Here is a 27513-nt window from a genome sequence, read left to right as displayed (position 1 = left end):
TTAACGAACCAAAAGGGTCTCCGTTTTTTAAAGTCTTAAAAATAAGTAATGTATTAATTATTATTTTACTTTCAAGTTTCAACACTTAAGTATCTATACATCAACTTCAGATTTAACCGTTTCCATAAAGTTTTTGTTTTCGCCAAAACTGAGGGGAGCCCTAATAGTTTTGCAAACAGAAAATATCAAAATGGCCCAGGCATGCTTTATTTTTTCCATGTTGGTTGACGCTAAAGGACCCAGGCATCCAAAAGGGTCTCAGTTTTTAAAGTCTTAAAAATAAGTCATGTATTAATTTTTTTTTACTTCCAAGTTTCAACACTTAAGCATCTATACATCAACTTCAGATTTATCCCGTTGCCATAACATTTTTGTTGTCACCAAAACTGAGTGGAGCCCTAATGGTTTTGAAAATGGAAAATATCAAAATGGCCCCTGAATGCTTAAATTTTTCAGTGTGCGGCCCTGAGTGGAAAAAGGTTTGGACACCCCTGTTTTAAAACATATATTCATTTATTTCAGTGAAGATGAATTGTGGTAATAATACTTGTAAGGATCAATCCGGCTTCCACAGGAGTACCTACCTTACCAGTTATGTCATACACAGCTACATGAACAAAGATGGACGCCTCCTCCATACCTTCTAAGTACACATGGCGATAACCTGCACACAAACACAGGAACATGTGGAGTCTGTCATGTGATGTGCTAGTTTCATCTTACCTGGCATCATGCTGTTGAAGGCAATAGTCCTCTGGCCAATGAAGTCTTGACCAATGGGGTCGTGGTCCCACACCAGGAAGCGCACCAGTGTCAGCTCCGGCATGTGAACGGTGAACACCAGAGTCTCCTCCCACATGGGGTTGAAACCTGTGAGGTCATGCCCAGCCAGATTCGAGAAGCGATGAAGTCCGGGGGAAGGTTTGAGAGGACGGCAGAGAATGAGAGTCAAAGTAAGACGTGACAAATCACAACGGGAGACCGAGGGCAGGAAAGACAACTCTGTGGTAATCAATTATTCAGGGTGTGTTTTTGTGTGCACACAGAGGTGCTGCATGCGCACTCAGCTCATTAATTATGCATGCAAGCAACCCAATCAGGTACTTTTCACCCTGCACGCGATATTCTGAAAATAATAGGAATGGTCATTTCTCTTCTTGTAATTGTCCCCTGGGACTGGATTTGCAAATATGTTCAAATATGTTCAGGGTTGACCTTTAGTATGAACAGGTCGATAGTTACCTTGCCACTAATAAACTCATGTAAAAATTCCAATCCGGCTTCAGAACTAACCACTCCACTGACACATGCCTTCTCTATTTGACCGACCACATCAAACACGAGGTGGACGCGGGAAAATACTGCGGCATGGTCATGCTGGACCGTCAGAAGGCCTTTGACACCGTTAACCACGTTATACTATTGGATAAGCTCAAAACAATCGGATTTGATAAAACCTCATCGAGCTGGATGCAATCTTACTTGGAGGGGAGGAAACAGGTGGTAGAGGTGAACGGCACCGTGTCCCCTCCCCCCTCTCAGTAAGCTGTGGAGTCCCCCAAGGCAGTATATAGGGCCTTTACTGTTCCTAATATACATAAACGACATGTCATCAGCATGCGACTGTGAATTGTTTTTGTTTGCGGATGACAAGGACAAGTCACAGGTGGAGAAAATCCTCAGTGCTGAACTCTGTAGAATTTGCACCTGGCTCGCTGACAACAAGCTATCCATACACTTGGGTAAAACGGAATCCATCCTATTTGGGTCCCACATCAACCTTAAGAAAGTCAATGACTTCACTATAAAAGTGGGTGACATTGTTATCACCAGGAAAGATGAGGTCACCTACCTAGGTTCCATTCTAGAGGCTAATCTTTCCTGTGATAAAATGGCAACCAAAGTAATCAAAAAGGTCAACCAACGAACGAGATTTCTCTACAGAATCTCCTCTCTGGTCAACAAAAGCACCATGAAGATTCTAGCGGGAACTCTCGTTCAACCCTTTTTCGATTACGCATGCACCTCCTGGTACCCTAGCAAAATCCCTCAAATCTAGACTCCAAACATCCCAGAACAAGCTAGTCAGATTACTTCTAGACCTCCACCCCAAATCACACTTCACTCCTACCCACTTCTCCAAAGTGGGCTGGCTCAGGGTGGAGGACAGAGTAAAACAACTTGCACTGAGCCTAGTCTATAAAATCCGCTACACTTCCCTGATACCGAAGTACATGTCAAACTACTTCCCTAACGTAAATGACCGCCATAACCACAACACTATAGGGAGCTCCACTAACCATGTTAAACCCAGATTCCGAACTAACAAAGGTCTTAACTCATTCTCTTTCTATGCCACATCAATATGGAATGCACTCCCAACAGGTGTAAAGGAAAGGGCATCTCTATCCTCCTTCAAAACCGCACTAAAAGAACACCTCCAGGGAACTACAACCCTAAACTAACACCCTCCCTTTCACATAATACCTCTTCGGATTGTAAATAATCAAATGTAAATAATCAAATGTAGACACTTTTTCTTATACTTTCTGATCTCTCTCTCTATGTCCACTACTTGCTGTACATATCCTACAAAGTCAGTCCTACACTGTTTCAATGTCCATTTCTCTGATGATGCAATTGTTGATGTTGATTGTTGATGACTGAAGTGTTAATACCAACCAAACCTAGCCCCCCCCCCCCCCCCCCCCTCCTCCATATTCCACACCCCGGATATGTATATACTCTGATGATTATCTTGTGTGATGACTGTATTATGATGTTAGTATATATTTGATAGTATATATCTGTATCATGAATCAATTTAAGTGGACCCCGACATAAACAAGTTGAAAAACGTATTCGGGTGTTACCATTTAGTGGTCAATTGTACGAAATATGTGCAATCTACAAATAAAAGTTTCAATCAATCAATCAAAGTCAAGTGTGAGGCGAACCCAACATGCGCGAGCTCAGCAAAACACCACAGATGAGACCTTGGCGGACGAATCAAGTCTTTTGAACGGCTCTTTTTAGTTAACGATGAGAATAATTCTGAGGTTATTGAGGGAAGACTCTTAGTTAATGGCTTACTGGTTGTATAATAAGGCCATGCAGAATAAGGCATTAATAAGTACTATTAATGACTAATTAAGAGCCAACATGTTACTAATTTGCATGTTAATAAGCAACTAATTTATGGTGAATATTAGGGCTGGGAATCTTTGGGTGTCCCACGATTCGATACAGAATCGATTCTTGGGGTCGATGACTCTTGCTGACCTACTGCCTTCGGTAATGGCACGATTCCCAAATTATGTCGGCTCTATTGATAACCTCACTAACAACTTTGACGATGTCTTGCGCGAAATTATTGATAGTATAGCATCGCTAAAGCAAAAAAGGGCCCCTAAAAGGCGCACCCCATGGTTTACAGAAGAAATTAGAGCTCATAAATTATCATGTAGAAAACTGGAACGCAAATGGCGCGCGACTAAACTTGAGGTTTTCCATCAAGCATGGAGTGATACTTTAATAACTTATAAACGCATGCTTACCTTAGCTAAAGCTAAATACTACTCAAATCTCATCCGCCTCAACAAAAACGATCCTAAATTTCTGTTTAGTACAGTAGCATCGCTAACCCAACAAGGGACTCCTCCCAGTAGCTCCACCCACTCGGCAGATGATTTTATGAATTTCTTTAATAAGAAAATTTAACTCATTAGAAAGGAGATTAAAGACAACGCATCCCAGCTACAGCTGGGTTCTATTAACACAAATACGACTGTATATACGACGGACACTGCCCTCCAAAATAGTCTCTCTATTTTTGATGAAATAACATTAGAGGAATTATTACAGCGTGTAAGTGGGATAAAACAAACAACATGTTTACTTGACCCACTTCCTGGGAAACTTATCAAGGAACTGTTTGTATTATTAGGTCCATCAGTGTTAAATATTATAAACTTATCACTTTCCTCCGGCACTGTTCCCCTAGCATTCAAAAAAGCGGTTATTCATCCTCTGCTCAAAAGACCTAACCTCGATCCTGACCTCATGGTAAACTACCGACCGGTCTCCCACCTTCCGTTTATTTCCAAAATTCTCGAAAAAATTGTTGCACAGCAGCTAAATGAACACTTATTGACTAACAATCTCTGTGAACCTTTTCAATCCAGTTTCAGGGCAAATCACTCTACGGAGACAGCCCTCGCAAAAATGACTAATGATCTATTGCTAACGATGGATTCTGATGCGTCATCTATGTTGCTGCTTCTTGATCTTAGCGCCGCTTTCGATACCGTCGATCATAATATTTTATTAGAGCGTATCAAAACACGTATTGGTATGTCAGACTTAGCCTTGTCTTGGTTTAACTCTTATCTTACTGACAGGATGCAGTGCATCTCCCATAACAATGTGACCTCGGACTATGTCAAGGTAACGTGCGGAGTTCCCCAGGGTTCGGTTCTTGGCCCTGCACTCTTTAGTATTTACATGCTGCCGCTGGGTGACATCATACGCAAGTACGGTGTTAGCTTTCACTGTTATGCTGATGACACTCAACTCTACATGCCCCTAAAGCTGACCAACACGCCGGATTGTAGTCAGCTGGAGGCGTGTCTTAATGAAATTAAACAATGGATGTCCGCTAACTTTTTGCAACTCAACGCTAAGAAAACGGAAATGCTGATTATCGGTCCTGCTAGACACCAACATCTATTTAATAATACCACCTTAACATTTGACAACCAAACAATTACACAAGGCGACTAGACTTTTATATATATATATATATATATATATATATATATATATATATATATATATATATATATATATATATATATATATATATATATATATATATATATATATATATATATATAAATATATATATATATAAATATATATATACATCTATATATATATATATATATATATATATATATATATATATATATATATAGATATATATATATATATATATATATATATATATATATATATATATATATACACATATATATACATACATATATACATATACACACATTATATTTGGATGATAAGATGATGTATATTGGTTAATTCCGCCCCAACAAATCAGTATTTTACAAACCTGTTCCGCCCCAACCAATCGGTATTTTACAAACCTGTTTTTAAAAACCACAGCCCTCCATGATCTAATTACGTTATGAATACTCCAAATGAGAGTATTTAATGGGAATTAAAAATGGAAAGATGAATGAACCACTCACCGTTATCATCCACCACTCGGGTTTGCTCCTTGGAACAGTCTACTGGGAGGCCGATGATCTCCACTTCCACAAAGGGATCAATGATCTGACCGAGCAATGACAATGACTTTGTTTCAATGAAAGTCAGCATGTAATTGTTTTGAAGTTATTGTTAGTAAGTTGGTATCGTCTACCTCTCCCCTGTCCCCCAGCATGGAGTCTTTGGGTTTGGGCAGCTGCTGTCCACTGATGATCTTCAACACCAGTTGTTTCTTCATCTGACCTGGCTGTGGGTCCTCAGAACTGGGATTAAAGGCACCTGTGAAACATGTGGGGGTTTATTAATTCACATCCACAATAATTGACCGTTGTTGTATAAACATATTCAACGTGTCCAAACATTGATGTAAGTACAAACACACTTGATGCCAAGTAATACTAATACATAATTACACCAAGGGGTTCCAAAACTTTTCCACTGAGGGCCACACACAAAAACATGAAAGAATACGGTGGCCATTTTAATATTTTTCATTTTCAAAACCATTCCATTTTGGTACACGTTAAAGTTCCAAAAGGGTATCAGTTTTTAAAGTATTAAAAATAAGTCATGCATTAATTTTTTTTTACTTTTAAGTTTCAACACATAATATCTATACATCAACTTCAGATTTATCCGTTGCAATAAAGTTTTATTTTTTATGTTTTATGCCCTTTTTTTTCCCTCGAAGAAAACCTTGTTTTTATGTGGCAAAAAACACAAAATATGCAATATTTTCCCCAAAACATTTTTCAAAATGGAATAATTGAAGTGAAGTACTTGGAGTCTTAAAAGTCTTAAATAGGTCAATAATTATTTTAGTATTGCGACCCAAAAGGGTAACGGTCAAGAAAGAGTTAAAAATAAGTCATGTATATATATATATATATATATATATATATATATATATATATATATATATATATATATATATATATATATATATATATATATATATATATATATATATATATATATACATACATACATACATATATATATATATATATATATATATATATATATATATATATATATATACACACACAGTATATAAATACATACATATACCTTTTTTTAACAATGATAATTAAAAAAAGAAAGTCAGACTAAAGGTCCTGGACCCAAAAGGGTCCCAGTCAAAGTCCATCCATCCATCTTATTCCGCTTATCCGAGGTCGGGTCGCGGGGGCAGCAGCTTAAGCAGGGAAGCCCAGACTTCCCTCTCCCCAGCCACTTCGTCCAGCTCCACCCGGGGGATCCCGAGGCGTTCCCAGGCCAGCCGGGAGACATAGTCTTCCCAACGTGTCCTGGGTCTTCCCCGTGGCCTCCTACCGGTCGGACGTGCCCTAAACACCTCTCTAGTGAGGCGTTCGGGTGGCATCCTGACCAGATGCCCGAACCACCTCATCTGGCTCCTCTCGATGTGGAGGAGCAGCGGCTTTACTTTGAGCTCCCCCCGGATGGCAGAGCTTCTCACCCTATCTCTAAGGGAGAGCCCCGCCACCCGGCGGAGGAAACTAATTTCGGCCGCTTGTACCCGTGATCTTGTCCTTTCGGTCATAACCCAAAGCTCATGACCATAGGTGAGGATGGGAACGTAGATCGACCGGTAAATTGAGAGCTTTGCCTTCCGGCTCAGCTCCTTCTTCACCACAACGGATCGATACAGCGTCTGCATTAAACGCCACACCGATCCGCCTGTCGATCTCACGATCCACTCTTCCCTCACCCGTGAACAAGACTCCGAGGTACTTGAACTCCACCACTTGGGGCAGGGTCTCCTCCGCAACCCGGAGATGGCACTCCACCCTTTTCCGGGCGAGAACCATGGATTCGGACTTGGAGGTGCTGATTCTCATCCCAGTCGCTTCACACTCAGCTGCGAACCAATCCAGCGAGAGCTGAAGATCCTGGCCAGATGAAGCCATCAGGACCACATCATCTGCAAAAAGCAGAGACCTAATCCTGCAACCATCAAACCAGATCCCCTCAACGCCTTGACTGCGCCTAGAAATTCTGTCCATAAAAGTTATGAACAGAATCGGTGACAAAGGGCAGCCTTGGCGGTGTCCAACCCTCACTGGAAACGTGTCCGACTTACTGCCGGCAATGCGGACCAAACTCTGGCACTGATCATACAGGGAGCGGACCGCCACAATCAGACAGTCCGATACCCCATACTCTCTGAGCACTCCCCACAGGACTTCCCGAGGGACACGGTCGAATGCCTTCTCCAAGTCCACAAAACACATGTAGACTGGTTGGGCAAACTCCCATGCACCCTCAATGACCCTGCCGAGAGTATAGAGCTGGTCCACGACCAGGACGAAAACCACACTGTTCCTCCTGAATCCGAGGTTCGACTATCCGGCGTAGCCTCCTCTCCAGCACACCTGAATAGACCTTACCAGGAAGGCTGAGGAGTGTGATCCCACGATAGTTAGAACACACCCTCCGGTTCCCCTTCTTAAAGAGAGGAACCACCACCCCGGTCTGCCAATCCAGAGGTACCGCCCCCGATGTCCACGCAATGCTGCAGAGTCTTGTCAACCAAGACAGCCCCACAGCATCCAGAGCCTTAAGGAACTCCGGGCGGATCTCTTCCACCCCCGGGGCCTTGCCACCGAGGAGCTTTTTAACTACCTCAGCAACCTCAGCCCCAGAAATAGGAGAGCCCACCACAGATTCCCCAGGCACTGCTTCCTCATAGGAAGACGTGTTGGTGGGATTGAGGAGGTCTTCGAAGTATTCCCTCCACCGATCCACAACATCCGCAGTCGAGGTCAGCAGAACACCATCCTCACCGTACACGGTGTTGATAGTGCACCGCTTCCCCTTCCTGAGGCGGCGGATGGTGGTCCAGAATCGCTTCGAAGCCGTCCGGAAGTCGTTTTCCATGGCTTCCCCGAACTCCTCCCATGTCCGAGTTTTTGCCTCCGCGACCGCCGAAGCCGCACACCGCTTGGCCTGCCGGTACTCCTCTCTGAGCTGCCACATTACCGTGGTAGAGGAGTTTGCGTGTCCCAATGATCCTAGGAGCTATGTTGTCCGGGGGCTTTATGCCCCCTGGTAGGGTCTCCCAAGACAAACTGGTCCTAGGTGAGGGATCAGACAAAGAGCAGCTCGAAGACCTCAATGAGAAATAAAAACTATGGACCCAGATTTCCCTCGCCCGGACGCGGGTCACCGGGGCCTCCCTCTGGTGCCAGGCCCGGAGGTGGGGCACGATGGCGAGCGCCTGGTGGCCGGGCCTGTCCCCATGGGGCCCGGCCGGGCACAACCCGAAGAGGCAACGTGGGTTCCCCCTCCAATGGGCTCACCACCCATAGCAGGGGTCCATAGCAGGGGTCATAGAGGTCGGGTGCGATGTGAGCTGGGCGGCAGCCGAAGGCAGGGCACTTGGCGGTCCGATCCTCGGCTACAGAAACTAGCTCTTGGGACGTGGAACGTCACCTCGCTGGGGGGGAGGGAGCCTGAGCTAGTGCGCGAGTTGGAGAAGTTCCGACTAGACATAGTCGGCCTCACTTCGACGCACAGCAAGGGCTCTGATATGTATATATATATATATATATATATATATTTTTATTTTTTTTTTCCTTTCTACACTTACATTTAAGATCTATCTATCAATTTCAGATCTATCCGTTGGCAAACATTTGTTATTCCCTTTTTTTATTCCAAAGAAAAAATATTTTTATGGCAAAAACAAATTATGCAATATTTTCCACATAACATTTGTCAAAATGGAATATTTGATGTAAAGTATTTGGAGCATTAAATATATTAATAATTTATAACAACATTGATTTGGCTCTTTTTTTTGTTTGAACAAATAAAAAACTAAAATCAGACTAAATGTCCCAGGGACCCAAAAGGGTTATATGTCATTAAAATGTTAAAAATAAGTCATATATTGATATTAGTATATCTTTTTTTTTGCAAACGCTTTAATCACTATAGATCAATTTCAGATCTGTCCGTTGCCTAACATTTTAACATATTTATGCATCGTTTTTTTTTTTTTCAAATAAAACCCGTTTTTTTAATGGCAAAAACACAAAAAATGCAAGTTTTACCGAAAACATTTTTAAAAATTAATTTTTTTATCATAAGTAATTAGAGCATTATACATGTCAAAAATTCCTAACAACTTTGCTGTTAGTTTGATGGAGTTTTTTTTGGAACAATGACAAAAAATAAATAAAAATATCAGTAAATGAAGTGTTAAATTTAAGTCATTTATTATTATTTATTTTACTTTCCAAATTTAAATATCTATAGATCAAGTTCAGGTCTATCTGTTGAAATAAAAGTTGTTATTTCTGTTATGTTTTATGCCCTTGTCTTTCAAATAAAAAGTTGTTTTTATTGCAAAAACACAAAATATAATTTTTTTTCCCCAAAACATTCTTCATAATGGAATAATGGATGTGAAGTAATTGGAGCGTTACACAGGTAGATAATGCAACATTCATTATTATTTTTTGAGCAGTAACAGTTAAAAAAGTTTAAAAAAAATCAGACTGAAAGGGTCTCAGTCACGAAAATATTAAAAATAGGTAATTTATCAATATTTATTACTTTTATTTTTAGCGCTTACAGTAAATCTCTAGATAAACTTCAGATCTACCCATTGATAATACGTTGTTTGTACTTTTTGAGCAATGACAGTTTTGTAGTAAATAAAGCCTACATTGAAACATTGTGTTATCATTGTCAATATTGCAACATGTTCTCATTACTTTTCCCTTGTTTGCGCTTTAATTGTAATTTGCGCTTTAATTTGTAATTTGCCTGAGTAGCAGGACAGAAAAAATAAATAAATAAAAAAATAAATAAAATATTTGTATGTTTTTTTGTAATTGTACTTTCAAGATGCTGGTTAAAAATGGCCCTCGGGCCGCGCTTTGGACCCCTGAGTTATACTCACATACATGACTTTGAGAGCGCTCACCGTCACACATGCAGCTGGGTTTGCTGATGTAACCACAGTTACCGTTGCTGTAGAACTTGGCTCTGTTGAGCTGAAGGACTCGACCCTCAGACTGATAGTTGAGCGCAACTGAAATCAAATGTCAACTTTATTACCAGCAGACAAAAACGCCGGCGAATCGATGTGCCGGAAGAGTGCTAGTCACGTCAAAGTGGTGACTCAGGAATCGTTACCAAGTTGGCAGCCAGCGTTCCAGAAGGGCTGAGGGTTGAAGTTGGAGGAGTCTACGCGGTACGAAGACGGGTAGATGCGTGAGAGCTGGCGCTGGTTAAAATGGTTGAAGGCGCAGGCTTTTTGCTGCATCACCTGGTGAGCTTTTGTTTCACTCAGGGAAGAAACCTGCCAAGTGCAGCTGGCTGCCATTGATCACACACACATTAAATCAGAGCAAGGCATTCCTAAACATCAATTTGCCAATAACAAGAAATCTAAGTAGAGATGGCTACTTTTCACATTCAAATCAAATTTTTGTACTTTTATTTGTGTTCGTATGGTATTAAATGATAATTGTTTAATACTACAATGTTATGTAACATTTAACAGTGAGCTGATAACTGTGCTGTCCAGTTATATATATATATATATATATATATATATATATATATATATATATATATATATATATATATATATATATACATACATACATACATACATACATACATACATACATACACACATACACATACACACACACATATATATATACATATTTTTTTTACTGATTTTTAATTATTTTTAATTGATTAATAATCGTTAAAAATAAGAATTGTGATTAATTTGAAAATCGATTTTATATATATATACATATATATATATATATATATATATACATGTGTATATGTATATATATACACATATATATACATGTATATACTGTACATATACACATGTATATATATACACATGTGTATATGTATATATATAAATATATATATACATGTATATACTGTACATATACACATGTATATAAATACACATGTGTATATGTATATACAGTATATACACATATATATACATGTATATACTGTAATATACACATATATACATCCAAATACACTCCGTCTGTTAAAATATGATTGGTTCAACCTGCTTTAGTCACTTCAAGGAAGCCCAGATACGGTAGGCAGGGCTGCATTGTTGCCTCATTTCTGTAAGAATCCTGCGTGTGACTAAAGTATTAAGGAGTGGGACTATCCAGCAGTGTGCTCAAACAATCACCAAAGGGGGCATCTGGGAGCAGATAACACTGTATCATCATTTTCTCTTTCAGACTTATCAGGTCGTTAGTGCTTTCTTCGCTCACGCTTCAAGTGAGGGATGCGGCCAAAACTAACCCAGCCGCTCCGCAAGCATGGTTTTTTGTCGTCTGGGTGTGAGAAATCAATAACGTGAGGAAGATGTGCGCGCACCTTGTGCATCGATGTCGTACAGGCCCACCGAGCATGTGTACTTCACCAGGTCAGACAGCGCTCGGGATAACTTCATGGTCTTCTTCTTTCTGCCAAGTCAAAAATGGGTAATTAAAAATCAGACATATTTATAATGTACAGCATATTTTTTTTACAACACCTTCAATTTTGCAGATTCACTCTATCACATTGTCTCCTGTTTTTTAAGCAAACTTTACGTATTTTTGACCAAATTGAATGTTAAATTGCGTCTTGTATGTACAAACCCCGTTTCTATATGAGTTGGGAAATTGTGTTAGTTGTAAATATAAACGGAATACAATGATTTGCAAATAATTTTCAACCAATATTCAGTTGAATATGCTCCAAAGACAACATATTTGATGTTCAAACTGATAAACTTTTTTTTTTTTTCAAATAATCATTAACTTTAGAATTTGATGCCAGCAACATGTGACAAAGAAGTTGGGAAAGGTGGCAATAAATACTGATAAAGTTGAGGAATGCTCATCAAACACTTATTTGGAACATCCCACAGGTGAACAGGCAAATTGGGAACAGGTGGGTGCCATGATTGGGTATAAAAGTAGATTCCATGAAATGCTCAGTCATTCACAAACAAAGATGGGGCGAGGGTCACCACTCTGTCAACAAATGCGTGGGCAAATAGTTGAACAGTTTAAGAAAAACCTTTCTCAACCAGCTATTGCAAGGAATTTAGGGATTTCACCATCTACGGTCCGTAATATCATCAAAGGGTTCAGAGAATCTGGAGAAATCACTGCTCGTAAGCAGCTAAGCCCGTGACCTTCGATCCCTCAGGCTGTACTGCATCAACAAGCGACATCATTGTGTAAAGGATATCACCACATGGGCTCAGGAACACTTCAGAAACCCACTAACAGTAACTACAGTTGGTCGCTACATCTGTAAGTGCAAGTTAAAACTCTCCTATGCAGAAGAAAACCGTTTATCAACAACACCCAGAGACGCCGTCGGCTTCGCTGGGCCTGAGCTCATCCAAGATGGACTGATACAAAGTGGAAAAGTGTTCTGTGGTCTGACGAGTGCACATTTCAAATTGTTTTTGGAAACTGTGGACGTCGTGTCCTCCGGACCAAAGAGGAAAAGAACCATCCGGATTGTTATAGGCGCAAAGTTGAAAAGCCAGCATCTGTGATGGTATAGGGGTAAATTAGTGCCCAAGACATGGGTAACTTACACATTTGTGAAGGCGCCATTAATGCTGAAAGGTACATACAGGTTTTGGAGCAACATATGTTGCCATCCAAACACCCCTGCTTATTTCAGCAAGACAATGCCGAGCCACGTGTTACATCAACGTGGCTTCATAGTAAAAGAGTGCGTGTACTAGATTGGCCTGCCTGTGGTCCAGACCTGTCTCCAATTGAAAATGTGTGGCGCATTATGAAGCCTAAAATACCACAACGGAGACCCCCGGACTGTTGAACAACTAAAGCTGTACATCAAGCAAGAATGGGAAAGAATTCCACCTGAGAAGCTTAAAAAATGTGTCTCCTCAGTTCCCAAACGTTTACTGAGTGTTGTTAAAAGGAAAGACCATGTATCACAGTGGTGAACATGCCCTTTCCCAACTACTTTGGCACGTGTTGCAGCCATGAAATTCTAAGTTAATTATTATTTGCAAAAGAAAAATAAAGTTTATGAGTTTGAACATCAAATATTTTGTCTTTGTAATGCATTCAATTGAATATGGGTTGAAAAGGATTTGCAAATCATTGTATTCCGTTTATATTTACGTCTGACACAATTTTCCAACTCATATGGAAACGGGGTTTGTATTACAGTACAGTATTTATCTTATTTTTATGATCATGTTGTAGCGATCACAATAAGCATTCACCAGGGTAACTTCCGTTTCCAAATTGGAGAGTAAAACTGTTGGTGCACTTCATCTTGGACTCATGCCTCATTGATAACACATCCCCACTTGGGCGGGAACAACATGGTGGGAATTGCACCGCTCAATGCTAACGTTTGTTTGTTTTATTTCATTCATTTAAACTCAAACAAAAAAACAATCTACAGAAAGAAGTACAACTTATAACATCTGCCCCCTATCATACAGCTACAACAACGTTGGCGGCATCTTCATTCACCCTGACGATAAAGTTGACCAATTTCTTGGCAGAACAATTTACGTGCGTGTTTTCAGCACATGTAAGCCCAGTTCTAACTTAAAAGGACGTGATGGAGTATTTCCAGGTCATGGTTATGTTGTATTGGCAGGGTGACAACCATAGCATTGACGCTACCGGCTAGTAGAACGCGCTCAAAGCTACTAAGGAGTGTAAGAGTAACTACATGGGTGTTATTTAATGTCTAGAAAGCATTAATTATGTTAAAAAAAAACATTTTTAGAAGGTTGTAAACAGTTTTTTTTAGTGCTCTGACTATGAACATATTCAATTCATAAATATATATTTTTACTTTGCGGATATGAATTCACCTCATCACAGGGCCAACACAGATAGACAGACAACATTCACCCTCACATTCACACACTAGGGCCAATTTTAGTGTTGCCGATTGTAGCTGAGATAGGCTCCAGCGCCCCCCGCGACCCCGAAGGGAATAAGCGGTAGAAAATGGATGGATGGATGGATGGATATGAATTCACCAGAGTCAAGTCTGAAACCAATTAGACACAATAAAAAAAGGATAAATGAAGGAAATATATTGGTTTTAATTCCTCAAAACCTGATAAAATTGACCGAACAAGCCAGCCAACATGTAATATTGTCATATCGATGCTGTGATAATATTAGGAGAGCAAAAGCACAGTTTTACTGGACGTGAACAGACATGTTTACGTTGGGGCTCCTTACTTGTTGTGATGTACTGGCGCTCGCGATGCACTGCTGGTGCTTTCCTGGTCCGTGTCAGTGTCCTCCAAGCTGGAGGTCTTCTTCAGCTTTGTTTTTTTCTGGCAACGGCAAAAGAGAAATCACAACAGTTCTTGATATTCGTAACGAGTGCATATATTATACACATATAAACATGCCACTTTATTAGGTACACCTGCCTGAACGGACCCTGCCACTCAATACTGCGCCTTTTTGCACAAATATCCACTCCCAATATTGCTTGCATGCAATAGTCATGCAATACATACAATATTGGACATGCATATCTATGGCCGGAGCATAGGGCTGGGCAAGTTTCGGGAAGTATGGGGCAGTTTCCTAAAATATGTAAAGGAGACTGATCTCAGACTTGGCCCCGATCGAGACGTGGTTGAATTGTGGTTGTTTGATGGGCCTTTTGTTTTCTTTAGTGTATTGCTGCACGATGTTGAGGCCATTCAGAAGAGAAGTTGTTTGTGGCTTTTTATCAATATTTGCTTGGATCTGGCTAATTTGTATTTATTCTTACTATATTATTATTATTATTTAATGATTTATTTTTTGGTGGGGAAGAAAGAACATTTGATTTGTATTGTTTTGTATCTCTGTTAACTGTTTTGTCAGAACAATTTCAATAAACAAATGTAAAAAAAACAAAAAAACAAATAGGGCTGGGCAATAAGGCTGAAAACTGTATCACAATGTAAATATTTTATATCGGTCAATATCTAAAATTATTGATATTTTTATGACCTATAGAAAATAAGGGCAGGGAGAAATATATACTAAATGTACAAATTTTTATTTCAAATGTAACTTCCTCTGATTATAAACCCCTCAGCTATCAAGGCAGAAAGGAAATGTCAACACAAGCATGGAAAAAACTCAATGTCAACAAAATAGTCAAATCACATTGAACACTTAACAATAATCTCTTAAACTGAAGGTGCAAAAATAAGGAATATGTAAGACATGCTTCATAAAGTGTAAGAAAATAGTGCAAAGTGTGAAAATGTAAACATAGAGAACCCTGAGAATAACTATTTTCTGCAGGTTTAGTGGCAGGAAGTTACAGATGTGCTGTAAAGGGTCAGCGCGGCTAAGGTGGTGTGGTATTAGCGGTCGTCATTTACAGACCACATTGATCTGACTACAGTCCCTTTGGAAAACTTAAAAAAACTGTCAAGGTGACTTTTCCTTTTTTATCCACAATTTCTTCATTTTGACTTTCTCTTCTCACTCCATGCAAAGAATCAACCGCCAGACAAGCAAACTTGATAGCTGATACTGTTCCCTGATCCCTGTGTCTTTCGCGATATATATTGATATCCTTTTATCGCTCAGCCCTATGAAAATAGTCTGCAAAAGTTCAAACAATGCAGCGAAATGTGGATTATTGTTACAGTTGTTGATAAGAACATTTCAGGGGATTAGCAGTCAAGCATCTCTGAAGGTTTCCATCCTAAATTGACCGAAGACTCTTGAAGGAATGGTGAGTACCTTTCACATTTAAAACAATACAGTAACAATCCACTGTACATGGTAATCAATACTTAATGGTACCATTTTTCTGTAATTTTGTGAGTTTCATGTTGTAATAAATGTTTGTTGAAAATAAATCTTGTTTTTGATATAACTGTACTGCCGTGTTGCCATATCTTGTTTTCTTACACTGGTCAGTATCATTTGCAAGTAGTCATTCATTTCAGTTTGTCCTCTGTGTGGTGTCGTTGTCAGGCAAAAGTCTTTGCCATGAAGTTAAATGTGCCAGTCTTGTCCTATGTTGAGTCCTACAAAGTGTCCTGTGTTATTTTTCTCTTTGCATTATCTTGATTGGTAACAAATTACATATAAAATGTATTTAAATGTAATAATGATATCTAAAATGCATTTAAATCTAAAAATGACATCTATTTTTTTTTTAAAATGTAATAACTATATCTAAAATGTATTTAAATCTAATAATGACATCTAAAATGTATTTAAATCTAAAAATGACATCTAAGATGTATTTAAATGTAATAACTATATCTAAAATGTATTTAAATCTAATAATGACATCTAAAATGTATTTAAATCTAAAAATGACATGTAAAATGTATTTATTTCTAATGATAAGATCTACAATAAATGTAAATCTAATGATATCTAAAATGTATTTCAATATAATAAAGACATCTAAAATGTATTTAAATGTAATAATGACATTTAAAATTGATTTAAATCTAATGATATATAAAATGTATTTAAATCGAATAATGCCATCTGAAATGTATTTCAATATAATAATGATATTGTCACGAACGCGGGGTCGCAGCTTGCTGCGCGGTTGTTCTCCCAATGCAAAGGAACGGCTCCGGACGAAGGCGTAAGGTAGGAAGTGATTTATTTATCATAAATCATCCAATAAACAAAAACAACAGGGATGCGTGCAGAGCGCACGGGAAGTTAAGGAACTATTACTTAGCATAGGCAAAAGACAAGGAACACTAGAACTCAAAAACTCACGTGACAAGTGCATGGAGCAAACACAATGAGAGCAGGACGAGTGACTGGCAAAGGCAACTTAAATAATGCCTCTGATTAGCGCTCGGGAAGCAGGTGAGCGGGCGAGCACTAATCAGAGACAGGTGCACACAAAGAGTGACCATGACAACCAAAACAAACTCACAGGAGCACAACAAATAACAAAAGGAGTCCAAAATTAACAGAAAACACAAAAACATGATCCGGACCATGGATCATGACAGATATCTAAAATGTATTTAAATCTAATAATGACATCTGAAATGTATTTAAATCTAATAAAGCCACCTATAACATATTTAAATGTAATAATTATATCTAAAATGTATTTCAATCTAATAATGACATCTAAAATTTACGGCGTGGCGAAGTTGGTAGAGTGGCCGTGTCAGCAATCGGAGTGTTGCTGGTTACTGGGGTTCAATCCCCACCTTCTACCATCCTAGTCACGTCCGTTGTGTCCTTGGGCAAGACACTTCACCCTTGCTCCTGATGGCTGCTGGTTAGCGCATTGCATGGCAGCTCCCGCCATCAGTGTGTGAATGTGTGTGTGAATGGGTGAATGTGGAAATACTGTCAAAGCGCTTTGAGTACCTTGAAGGTAGAAAAGCGCTATACAAGTATAACCCATTTATCATTTATTTATTTATTATTTAAATCTAATTATGACATCTTAAAATGTATTTAAATCAAATAGACATATAAAATGTATTTATATCTAATACAGACATCTAAAACATATTTAAATATAATAATGATATCTAAAATGTATTTAAATCTATTAATGGCATTTAAAATGTAATTAAATTAAATAATTCATAAAGTCAAAATGGGTTCTTAATCTTTTCGAGTGAATAAAGTCATCAGTGAGATTGTTCAAAAAAACTATACCAATAAATTTGCTCAGCAAATGGCTCTTTATCTCTCTCGTAGAATTCCCTGAATAAGATTCCAAAAATCCTCATATTCAATTTCAATTTCAATTATTTATTTTTTTATATCAAGGACCAAACAGGTGTAACTATAAATATTTGAAAACAGTGAGCAAAAAACAATCTAATGATGTTCCTGCTTCATTTTTGGTAAATAAAATAAAAAGAGAAAAAAGCAACCTTGCGTTTTGAGAAAGTGCCCATGAAGGAGTGGCTGGTGCGCTTATTGTTGCCGGCCTCGTCTGAAGTCACCACTCCGTCCTGCCCTTTAGTCTGAGAAAGGAAGTGAAACACACACAGAAAATCTAATGTAAGGCTTTTTAAAGCCACTTCAAAAACATTTAATGCCCATGGAGACAAGATGGCGGCGCTTCAAGGCAGCAGCTTCTTGCGAGCGCTCCTGGAAGTGTAGACCGATTTGGCAAAAACACCCGTCAATTCAGTCAATTTCATGGCTGGCTCACAGCGTGTTCACTCCGTGATCACTTACGACCGACTTACGATTCTGGATGTGGAGAGATCGGGCCATTTTGGGCTGAAAGATGCGTGTACGGTGGACCTACTCGCTAGCTTGGGAATTCTTCGCGAGCTACATCCAGCAGTGGCCTTTGAAGCAGCGGCGTCGAGTACCAGCGGAGACCGTCAACGAAAGAGACGTAAGCGATGCGCTCAGAAGCAGAAGTGGGGGTGTCGGGCGGGGCTAACAACAAAGCTAAATGCGTTGTTGTTAGCGGGGCTAACGAAAAAGCTAAATGCTAATCCACAAAGAAGCGCTAATAAGGAGTCTGTTAAGCTAGAACTAGCCAGCGCCAGGCTGGATAATCCCTGCACACATAGCAATTATCTTAGAATATTATACAACTCACATAATGTTTTTTCTGCGTCAGAGGTGGACATGCATTTTACTGAGGTGGCAAACAATCTAAAAATTCCTGTCATATTAATTCCTAGATATGGTCGAAATTATTTAAAGTGCACAACGCATAATAAACGTAACATTATCAATATTGCTACTACGGATACTTTCAACAACCTGACATTGAAGCTAATCTCAGGGAGCTAACTCGCAACAGGCCTAGTAAACACGTACGACAGGCTAATCGCACCACTAATTATGCGAATATAGTTGTACACGTTGGCTCCAATGACACTAGAATGAGACAGTCAGAGATTACAAAGAGAAACATAGCCAGGACTTGTGATCTCGCCAGAAAGATGTCCAGGCATCGAGTAATTGTCTCTGGCCCCCTGCCTGCGAGAGGCTTTGATTGATTGATTGAGACTTTTATTAGTAGGTTGCACAGTGAAGTACATATTCCGTACAATTGACCACTAAATGGTAACACCCGAATAAGTTTTTCAACTTGTTTAAGTCGGGGTCCACTTAAATTGATTCATGATACAGATATATACTATCATATATACTATCATCATAATACAGTCATCACACAAGATAATCACATTGAATTATTTACATTATTTACAATCAGGAGTGTGGAGGGGGGGTGGGGATATGGACATCAAGTAGTGGACATAGAGAGAGAGAGAGAGAAAGAGAGAGAGATCAGAAGGCATAAGAAAAAGAATCTGCATTTGATTGTTTACATTTGATTATTAGCAATGATGAGAGATATAGCAGATTAGTCTCGCTTAACAAGTGGCTGGCTATCTTCTGTAGGCAACAGGGACTAACGTTTATTGATAACTGGCCCTCTTTCTGGGGCAAACCAGGCTTGCTGATGAGAGACGGCCTTCACCCTAACCAGGAAGGCGCCATCATCCTGTCTAGAAACATAGACTACTATTTAAGTCTCACTTGACTGACTACACTAGAGCAAGCCCGGTCACAGACAATTACAATGTCTGTTAGTCCGGGTGAGGAGTCAGTTAAGCTAGAACTAGCCAGCGCCAGGCTGGATAATCCATGTACGCATAGCAATTCTCTTAGAATAATACACAATTCACATAATGTTTTTTCTGTTGTGTCTGTGTCAGAGGTGGACATGCATTCTACTGAGGTGGCAAATTATGATATGTCCAGTCTATTGCAGCACCAAGCAAACAATCGGAAAATTCCCGTCATATCAATTCCTAGATATGGTCGAAACTATTTAAAGTGCACTACGCATAATAAACGCAACATTGTTAATATTGCCACTACGGATAATCTTAACAAAAACACGTCAAAACAGCCCAATACCTATAATATGGGCTTTTTAAACATAAGGATTCAGGGCTATATAAATAAACATTGATTGATTGATTGATGTCCTGCTGCCAATAGTTATTATTTATGGACAAAATTGTAGGCATTAGTGGTGTGTGAAAAAATCGATTCGAATTCGAATCGCGATTCTCACGTTGTGCGATTCTGAATCGATTCTCATTTTAAAAAAAACGTTTTTATTTTTATTTTTATTATTTATTAATTTTTATTTTATTAATTTATTTTTTTAAATTAATCAATCCAACAAAACAATACACAGCAATACCATAACAATGCAATCCAATTCCAAAACCAAACCCGACCCAGCAACACTCAGAACTGCAATAAACAGAGCAATTGAGAGGAGACACAAACACGACACAGAACAAACCAAAAGTAGTGAAACAAAAATGAATATTATCAACAACAGTATCAATATTAGTAACAATTTCAACATAGCAGTGATTAAAAATCCCTCATTGACATTATCATTAGAAATTTATAGAAAAAAAAAGAACAATAGTGTCACAGTGGCTTACACTTGCATCGCATCTCATAAGCTTGACAACACACTGTGTCCAATATTTTCACAAAGATAAAACAAGTCATATTTTTGGTTCATTTAATAGTTAAAACAAATTTACATTATTGCAATCAGTTGATAAAACATTGTCCTTTACAATTATAAAAGCTTTTTACAAAAATCTACTACTCTGCTTGCATGTCAGCAGAGTGGGGTAGATCCTGCTGAAATCCTATGTATTGAATGAAAAGAGAATCCTTTTGAATCTTGGCAAAAATCTTAGCCACATGATTATCAAATGTAATAGGAACATTAATTCATACTGACCAAACTGGCTTCATGGAAGGTCGACAATCTTCAGACAATACAAGGAAATTGTTTAATGTTATTTACTATGCTAGAAGTCTCCCTTATCCCACAGCAGTATATACTGTTGATGCATAGAAGGCATTTGACCTCAAACTGGTCATTTATGTTTTGCACATTATGTAAATTTGGATTTGGAGATCATTTTATACAATGGATTACGATGCTTTATAAAAGGCCCATGGCATCAGTCAAAACCAATAATCATATTTCAGAACCTTTTTCGTTAAAAAGAGGAGTAAAACAGGGATGTCCTGCATCTGGATTATTATTTAATTTGGTTTTTGAACCCTTAGCTGCAAAAATAAGAAGTGAAAATAATATTCATGGTATAATAATTGGCTCTCAGTATAATAAGCTATCGATGTATTGTGACGACATAATTCTCTACCTGTCACATGTTAACTCCTCTCTTCACTATATCAATAATGTCATCACTGAATATGGCTGTTTATCAGGGTATAAAGTAAATTGGGACAAATGTGACATACTACCACTTAATAAACACTGCAAGAAATCACAAGTTCAGAACTGCAAAATTAAATGGAAAGAGGCAGAAATCATATACCTAGGACTACATATTACACCAAACCTTTATGTAAGCGAAGATCTAAATCTTAAACATTTAAAAAATAAGATAGGATCCAAAATGGAACGCTGGTCACGTCTCCAAATATCACTTTGGGGTCGGGTGAAAATGTTGCCTGTCCTAATTAATAAAAGTTGGTTTAAGAAAATACATACAATTGTATCACATTTTATATGGTGTGGAAAGAAGGCCAGTTGTTCATACTTAAGGTTGTCTTGTACACAAGATAAAGGAGGACTACAATTACCAAACTTCTTACATTATTATATCTCCTTCGGTTGTGAACAAGCAAGCCACTTATTTCATTCTTCTGCAGATAAGGACTGGATCAACATAGAAACAAATTTGTTAATGAATTTGGACATTGATGTGGGGAGTTTATATTATATTAAAAAATACCTAATGAATTGAGGCAGAGCCGAATAGAATCCACCTTTAACATTCTAAAACTGTGTCAGAAAATACTAGGAATCAAGTCAATGACATCTGTAAATCAACCGCTTTGGTACAATCCTAATATTATAATTAATAAAAATGTGGTTAAATGGACAGCATGGAAAGACAGAGGTATTACTAAACCTCATCATATCATTAATAAAAACTATTTTAAACCGTTCAATGATTTAGTTGATCAATATAATGTACCCAGGAATATTTTTTTTAAAATTGTATCTCTTTAAAACACGCTGTAAATAAATGCATATCCTCTGAAAGTATGTCTTTAAATAGCCATGAACTGGAAGATGCACTTTTTAATCAAGATACATTTAAGAAATTAATTAAACTATTTTATGGAATAATAAATGAACACCACACTAGAAATGCAAATGATGCATGTGTTCGGAAATGGATGATGGACTTAAACATTTTAGATGAAAGAGACATATCATGGAATGATATTTGGAAAAATGCCAATAAGCCCTTTAGAAGCATTAAAGATAAACTGACTCAATTTAAGATATTGAATAGATTGTATTTTACATCTTCTCAGCTGTTTAAAATTGGTGTAGTAGATAGCAAGTTATGTATGAAGTGTCGGGCAGCCGAGACAACTCTTGTTCATTTATTGTGGGAATGTCAGAGAATAAAAGAGTTATGGTTGAAAACAACAAAATAAGCATTCACAGTCCTCAATATAAATATCCCAATGACACTGCAAACTTGTATTCTTGGGGATCTCCATCAATTTAGTAACGTGTCATCAAAGAGTAAAAAATGCATTTCTTTCAATATGCATAATGACAAAAAGAGTAATATTAAAAAAAATGGATAGATGTTGATAGTCCAACCCATACTGCCTGGTACACACAAGCTATGGAGATGATATCAGTAGAAAAAACTGCATTTAGTTTAGATAATAATGAGTCATATATTGGAATATGGGATCCATTATTTAAATTTGTTTTAACTATTAAATGAACCAAAATATGACTTATTATATCTTTGTGGAAAATATTGGACACAATGTGTTGTCAAGTTTATGAGATGCAAGTGTAAGCCACTGTGACACTATTGTTAATTTTTTTTTTTTTTTTTTAATTAATGTTTGTAATGATAATATCAATGAGGGATTTTTAATCACTGCTATGTTGAAATTGTAACTAATATTGATACTGTTGTTGATAATATTAATTTTTGTCTCACTACTTTTAGATTGTTCCGTGTCATGTTTGTGTGTCCTCAATTGCTCTCAATTGCTCTGTTTATTGCTATTCTGAATGTTGCTGGGTCGGGTTTGGTTTTGAAATTGTATTGCATTATTATGGTATTGTTGTGTATTGTTTTCATTAAAAAATTTAAAAAAATCGTTTGTGAATCGAGAACCGTGTTGAATTGAAAAAAATCGATTTTGAATCTAATCGTGACCCCAAGAATCAATTTTGAATCGAATCGTGGGACACCCAAAGATTCACAGGCCTAGTAGGCATGTAGGCATTTTGGGATCATCTTGAATAGTTGAACATTTTGAACATTTCTATTTATTGATTATTCTGTAGTGGTAACATCAGCTGCCAGTTGTGGTGGAGTTGTGGCAACAGCAGAAGTTGCTTTGTTGGTCGCACCAAAATAAATTCGGCACCGTTAACTGCTGCCTGCCTTTAAACACTGACTTGTGATTCGCTAAAATGTGTGATTTCATCGCATTCATTTTTTTAATACTTCTAGACATCCAATGTAATGCTTTTTATGCCATACATGACCTTGAGTTTCACAAAATCCATTTAATCACTTTTAATGTATTTTAATGCCATATATGGCCTTGAGTTTCACAAAATCCATTTAATGACTTTCAATGTTTTTTAATGCATACAAGGCCTTGAGTTTGGCAAAATCCATTTAATGACTTTTAAATGCTTTTTAATGCCATACAGGGCCTTAAATTGTGCATAATCCATTTAATGACTTTTAATGCTTTTTAATGCCATACAAGGCCTTGAGTTTGGCAACATCAATTTAATGACTTGTAATGCTTTTTAACGTCTTACAATGCCTTGAGTTTGGGAGAATCCCTTTAAAAAGGTTTAATGATTTTTAATGCCATATAAGGCCTTGAGTTTGGCAAAATCCATTTAAAGGCTTTTAATGCTTTTTAAATGCCAAACAAGGTTTGAGTTTCGCAAATCCATTTAATGACTTTTAATACTTTGTAATTCCATTCAAGGACTTGAGTTTCTCAAAATCAATTTATTGACTTTTAATGCTTTTTAAATGCCATACAAGGCCTTGAGTTTCGCAAACTCCATTTAATGACTTGTAATGCTCTTTAATGCCATAAAAGGCCTTGAGTTTGGCAAAATCCATTTCATGACTTTTAGTGCTTTTTATTGACCTGCGGAAACCCTGGGGCAATGTGAGATAACTTTTAAATTTGCAAATGCTTTTTAATGCCATATAAGGCCTTGAGTTTCACAAAATGTATTTAATGACTTTTAAAGCCATACTAAGCCTTAAGTTTCACAAAATGTATTTAATGACTTTTAATGCTTTTTAATGACATATAAGGCCTTAAGTTTAACAAAATGTATTTAATGACTTTTAATGCTTTTTAATGCCATACAAGACCTTGAGTTTCACAAAATGTAATTAATTACTTTTAATGCTCTTTATTGCCATACAATGCCTTGAGTTTGGCAGAATCCATTTAAAGAGTTTTAATGATTGTTAATGCCATACAAGGCCTTGAGGTTCACAAAATATATTTAATGACTTTTAATGCTTTTTAATGCCATATAAGGCCTTGAGTTTTACAAAATGTATTCAATTACTTTTAATGCTCTTTATTGTAGGGCCGGCCCGTGGCATAGGCTAAGGGCGCCGTTCATCAGGGGGCGCCACGCCAGTGCCACAAATGTAAAGTAAAGCCTATTTAATAGAAATATTATTTGTTACAACATTACGCCCCCCCATCCCCCCGCACGGTGCACCCCCTCCTTCCCGTATCATGACTCTTACCACATCAAAAAATCAACACAAGATGTCAAAACGGCCAAAACTGTCAGGTGCCCAGGGAAGAAAAAAGAGAAAAGAAGAGGAGGAGAAACGAGAAAAAGACAGAGGTAGCAGGTAGGTAACGTTAGCCTACATGAAATTATTTGTCTGTTACACAATGTGATAGAAACCTGGCTTTTTAGCATTAAGCTAATGTTACATGATTCGGCAATTGCTAATCAATAAATAGCTAGTTCTGTTTTAACGTCGGGTTAATATTGTGGAGGGGGCTAAATTGTTATGGAAAATAATAATGTAACGTTAGGTAATTACAGTACTCCCACCTTACATTCCTCAGGGACATTTGTATTAGATCTTTTAAGCAGGTGTTTTTTGTTTACATTGTTATTGCCTTCTGGTTAGCTAATGTTTGCCCTGCAGGTAATAGTCACTTTTCCACCCCTTTATATATTAGGTATAGTTGTAAGCCTAGTTGTCAAAGTGCACATCATTAATGTTAATTAAGCAATATCACATGAGAGGGAATGCTGTTTTTTAATTTGAGCACTGCTGTGATTCGGTTAAAGATAATCATAACATAACATTCTCATATAATATGTTAATTTTCTTTCTTTAAGTAAAAAAAAAGGTCAAAGACAAAAATATTCGGTTTATTGTGAGTATATACACTTCACTGCCGATGTGTGTGGTGGGGGAGGGGGGGGGGGCACCTAAAATCTTGCCTAGGGCGCCAGATTGGTTAGGGCCAGGCCTGCTTTATTGCCATACAAGGCCTTGAGTTTAGCAAAACCCATTTAAAGACTTGCAATGCTTTTTAATGCCATATAAAGCCCTGAGTTTCGCAAAATGTATGAATCACTTTTAATGCTTTTTAATGCCATACAAGGCCTTGAGTTCACAAAATCAATTTATAGAATTGCAATGCTTTTCAATGCTATATAAAGCATTAAGTTTCTCAAAATCCATTTATTGACTTTAATACTTTTTAATGCCGTAGGAGGCCTTGAGTTTTGCAAAAAAACGTTTAATGACTTTTAATGCCATATAAGGCCTTGTGTTTCTTAAAATCCATTTAATGACTTTGATACTTTTTAATGGCATACAGGCCTTGATTTTCTCAAAATCAATTTGATGACCTTTAATCGTTTTTTAATGCCATACAAGGCCTTGAGTTAAAAAAAAATCCATTTAATGACTTTTAGTGCTTTTTATTGACCCGCGGAAACCCTGGGGACATGTGTGATAAGCTTTTAAATTCTTATTTGTAGTATATTGTTCAACCCTATTCAAATGTAGTATATACTGCATGTGCTCAGTAATTAAATTGTAACAAGGGATTAACAATATTTTTCTTCCAAGTCCAAAAACATATTTTGTATCTATTTTAAATTCACTGTAATTTGTGCGCACCTTACTTTTTTTTTCAATTGCTCGGGAAAAACCCCAACAAATAAATATCCTACAATATTGTGGCACATCAAAATAATGACAATGCAGCACAGACATTTGGTTTGGGAGATGTTGACAAGGTAAGTACTGACTTCACTTGGGTCTTAGTTGGGTCATTGTGCCAGCTGCACAGAAGTCGGACCAGCGGAACAAGGCGACCACAAAAGTGTGTCTGCTCCCAAAACTGGAGAAAATGTGGCTATTATTAAATTAGCGATGAAAATCAAATGAACGCGATTTTTAAAAAATCTAAGCGCTTAATTTAACTTTGATTACAGGCATGTGAGAACCCTTCGAGGAAAAAGAGGAGAAAAGTGACAAAAAAGAGGAACATTTCTATTGGCAAGCACATAAAGGAAATGTTGAAAATCAAGACTACATTTCCTGCAATTGGGTGCATTTCTACACTATATTTTACCTTTAGATTTATTCTCATCTACTAACCTCTTTTGGTTGGATTTTTGACAATGACATGTCACATTTAATGTACCTTGAAAATGTTTTTATTTTTTTTTGTCATTTACTCTTATTAATATAATTTAATGTCAAGTTCTATAACATGCAAGCAAAGAACTCAGAAAATGTTGGCAACTCTACCTGTAGCCACGCCCCCTCTGGTAATATACTTCCTGTGTCGTGACCTCTACCTCCATCTGTTATGACAAAAATATACCTTCTCGCTGTCTACTAATAAATACTCTAAGAACTACAGCTGGATTCGGATTACAATCATCCAAATATGATTAGCAGCAAAGTAGAAAGCCGTCAAGGTTGTGGCTCAAAGAGCGAACGCAGGCGACAACAAGCAAGCTAGCTAGATGATGCTAACTATGCTAACTAGCGAGCTTGATTCGGCGCCCTGTCCTGCCATTCAGTGTGGCGTTTAGGCA

General features: G+C 37.8%; 1 protein-coding gene across 1 annotated transcript in view; it reads right to left on the bottom strand.

Moving 5' to 3' along the window:
- The window catches only part of plch2a (phospholipase C, eta 2a), a 167974-nt gene that overhangs the window by 53062 nt on the left and 87399 nt on the right, over nt 1-27513 (bottom strand). The window contains exons 12-20 of the mRNA XM_062054175.1: nt 18221-18313; nt 14565-14662; nt 11695-11783; nt 10456-10638; nt 10244-10351; nt 5441-5565; nt 5268-5352; nt 724-870; nt 585-664 (exon numbers count right to left, since the gene is read on the bottom strand). Of these exons, the coding sequence (XP_061910159.1) occupies nt 585-664; nt 724-870; nt 5268-5352; nt 5441-5565; nt 10244-10351; nt 10456-10638; nt 11695-11783; nt 14565-14662; nt 18221-18313 (1008 nt within the window). The remainder of the gene's footprint in view (nt 1-584; nt 665-723; nt 871-5267; nt 5353-5440; nt 5566-10243; nt 10352-10455; nt 10639-11694; nt 11784-14564; nt 14663-18220; nt 18314-27513) is intronic.

This window comes from Entelurus aequoreus, linkage group LG07 (assembly GCF_033978785.1).
Source record: "Entelurus aequoreus isolate RoL-2023_Sb linkage group LG07, RoL_Eaeq_v1.1, whole genome shotgun sequence".
Taxonomy (NCBI): domain Eukaryota; kingdom Metazoa; phylum Chordata; class Actinopteri; order Syngnathiformes; family Syngnathidae; genus Entelurus; species Entelurus aequoreus.
The sequence above is the reverse complement of the archived record's forward strand: the minus strand, read 5'-3'. Positions and strand labels throughout refer to the sequence as shown.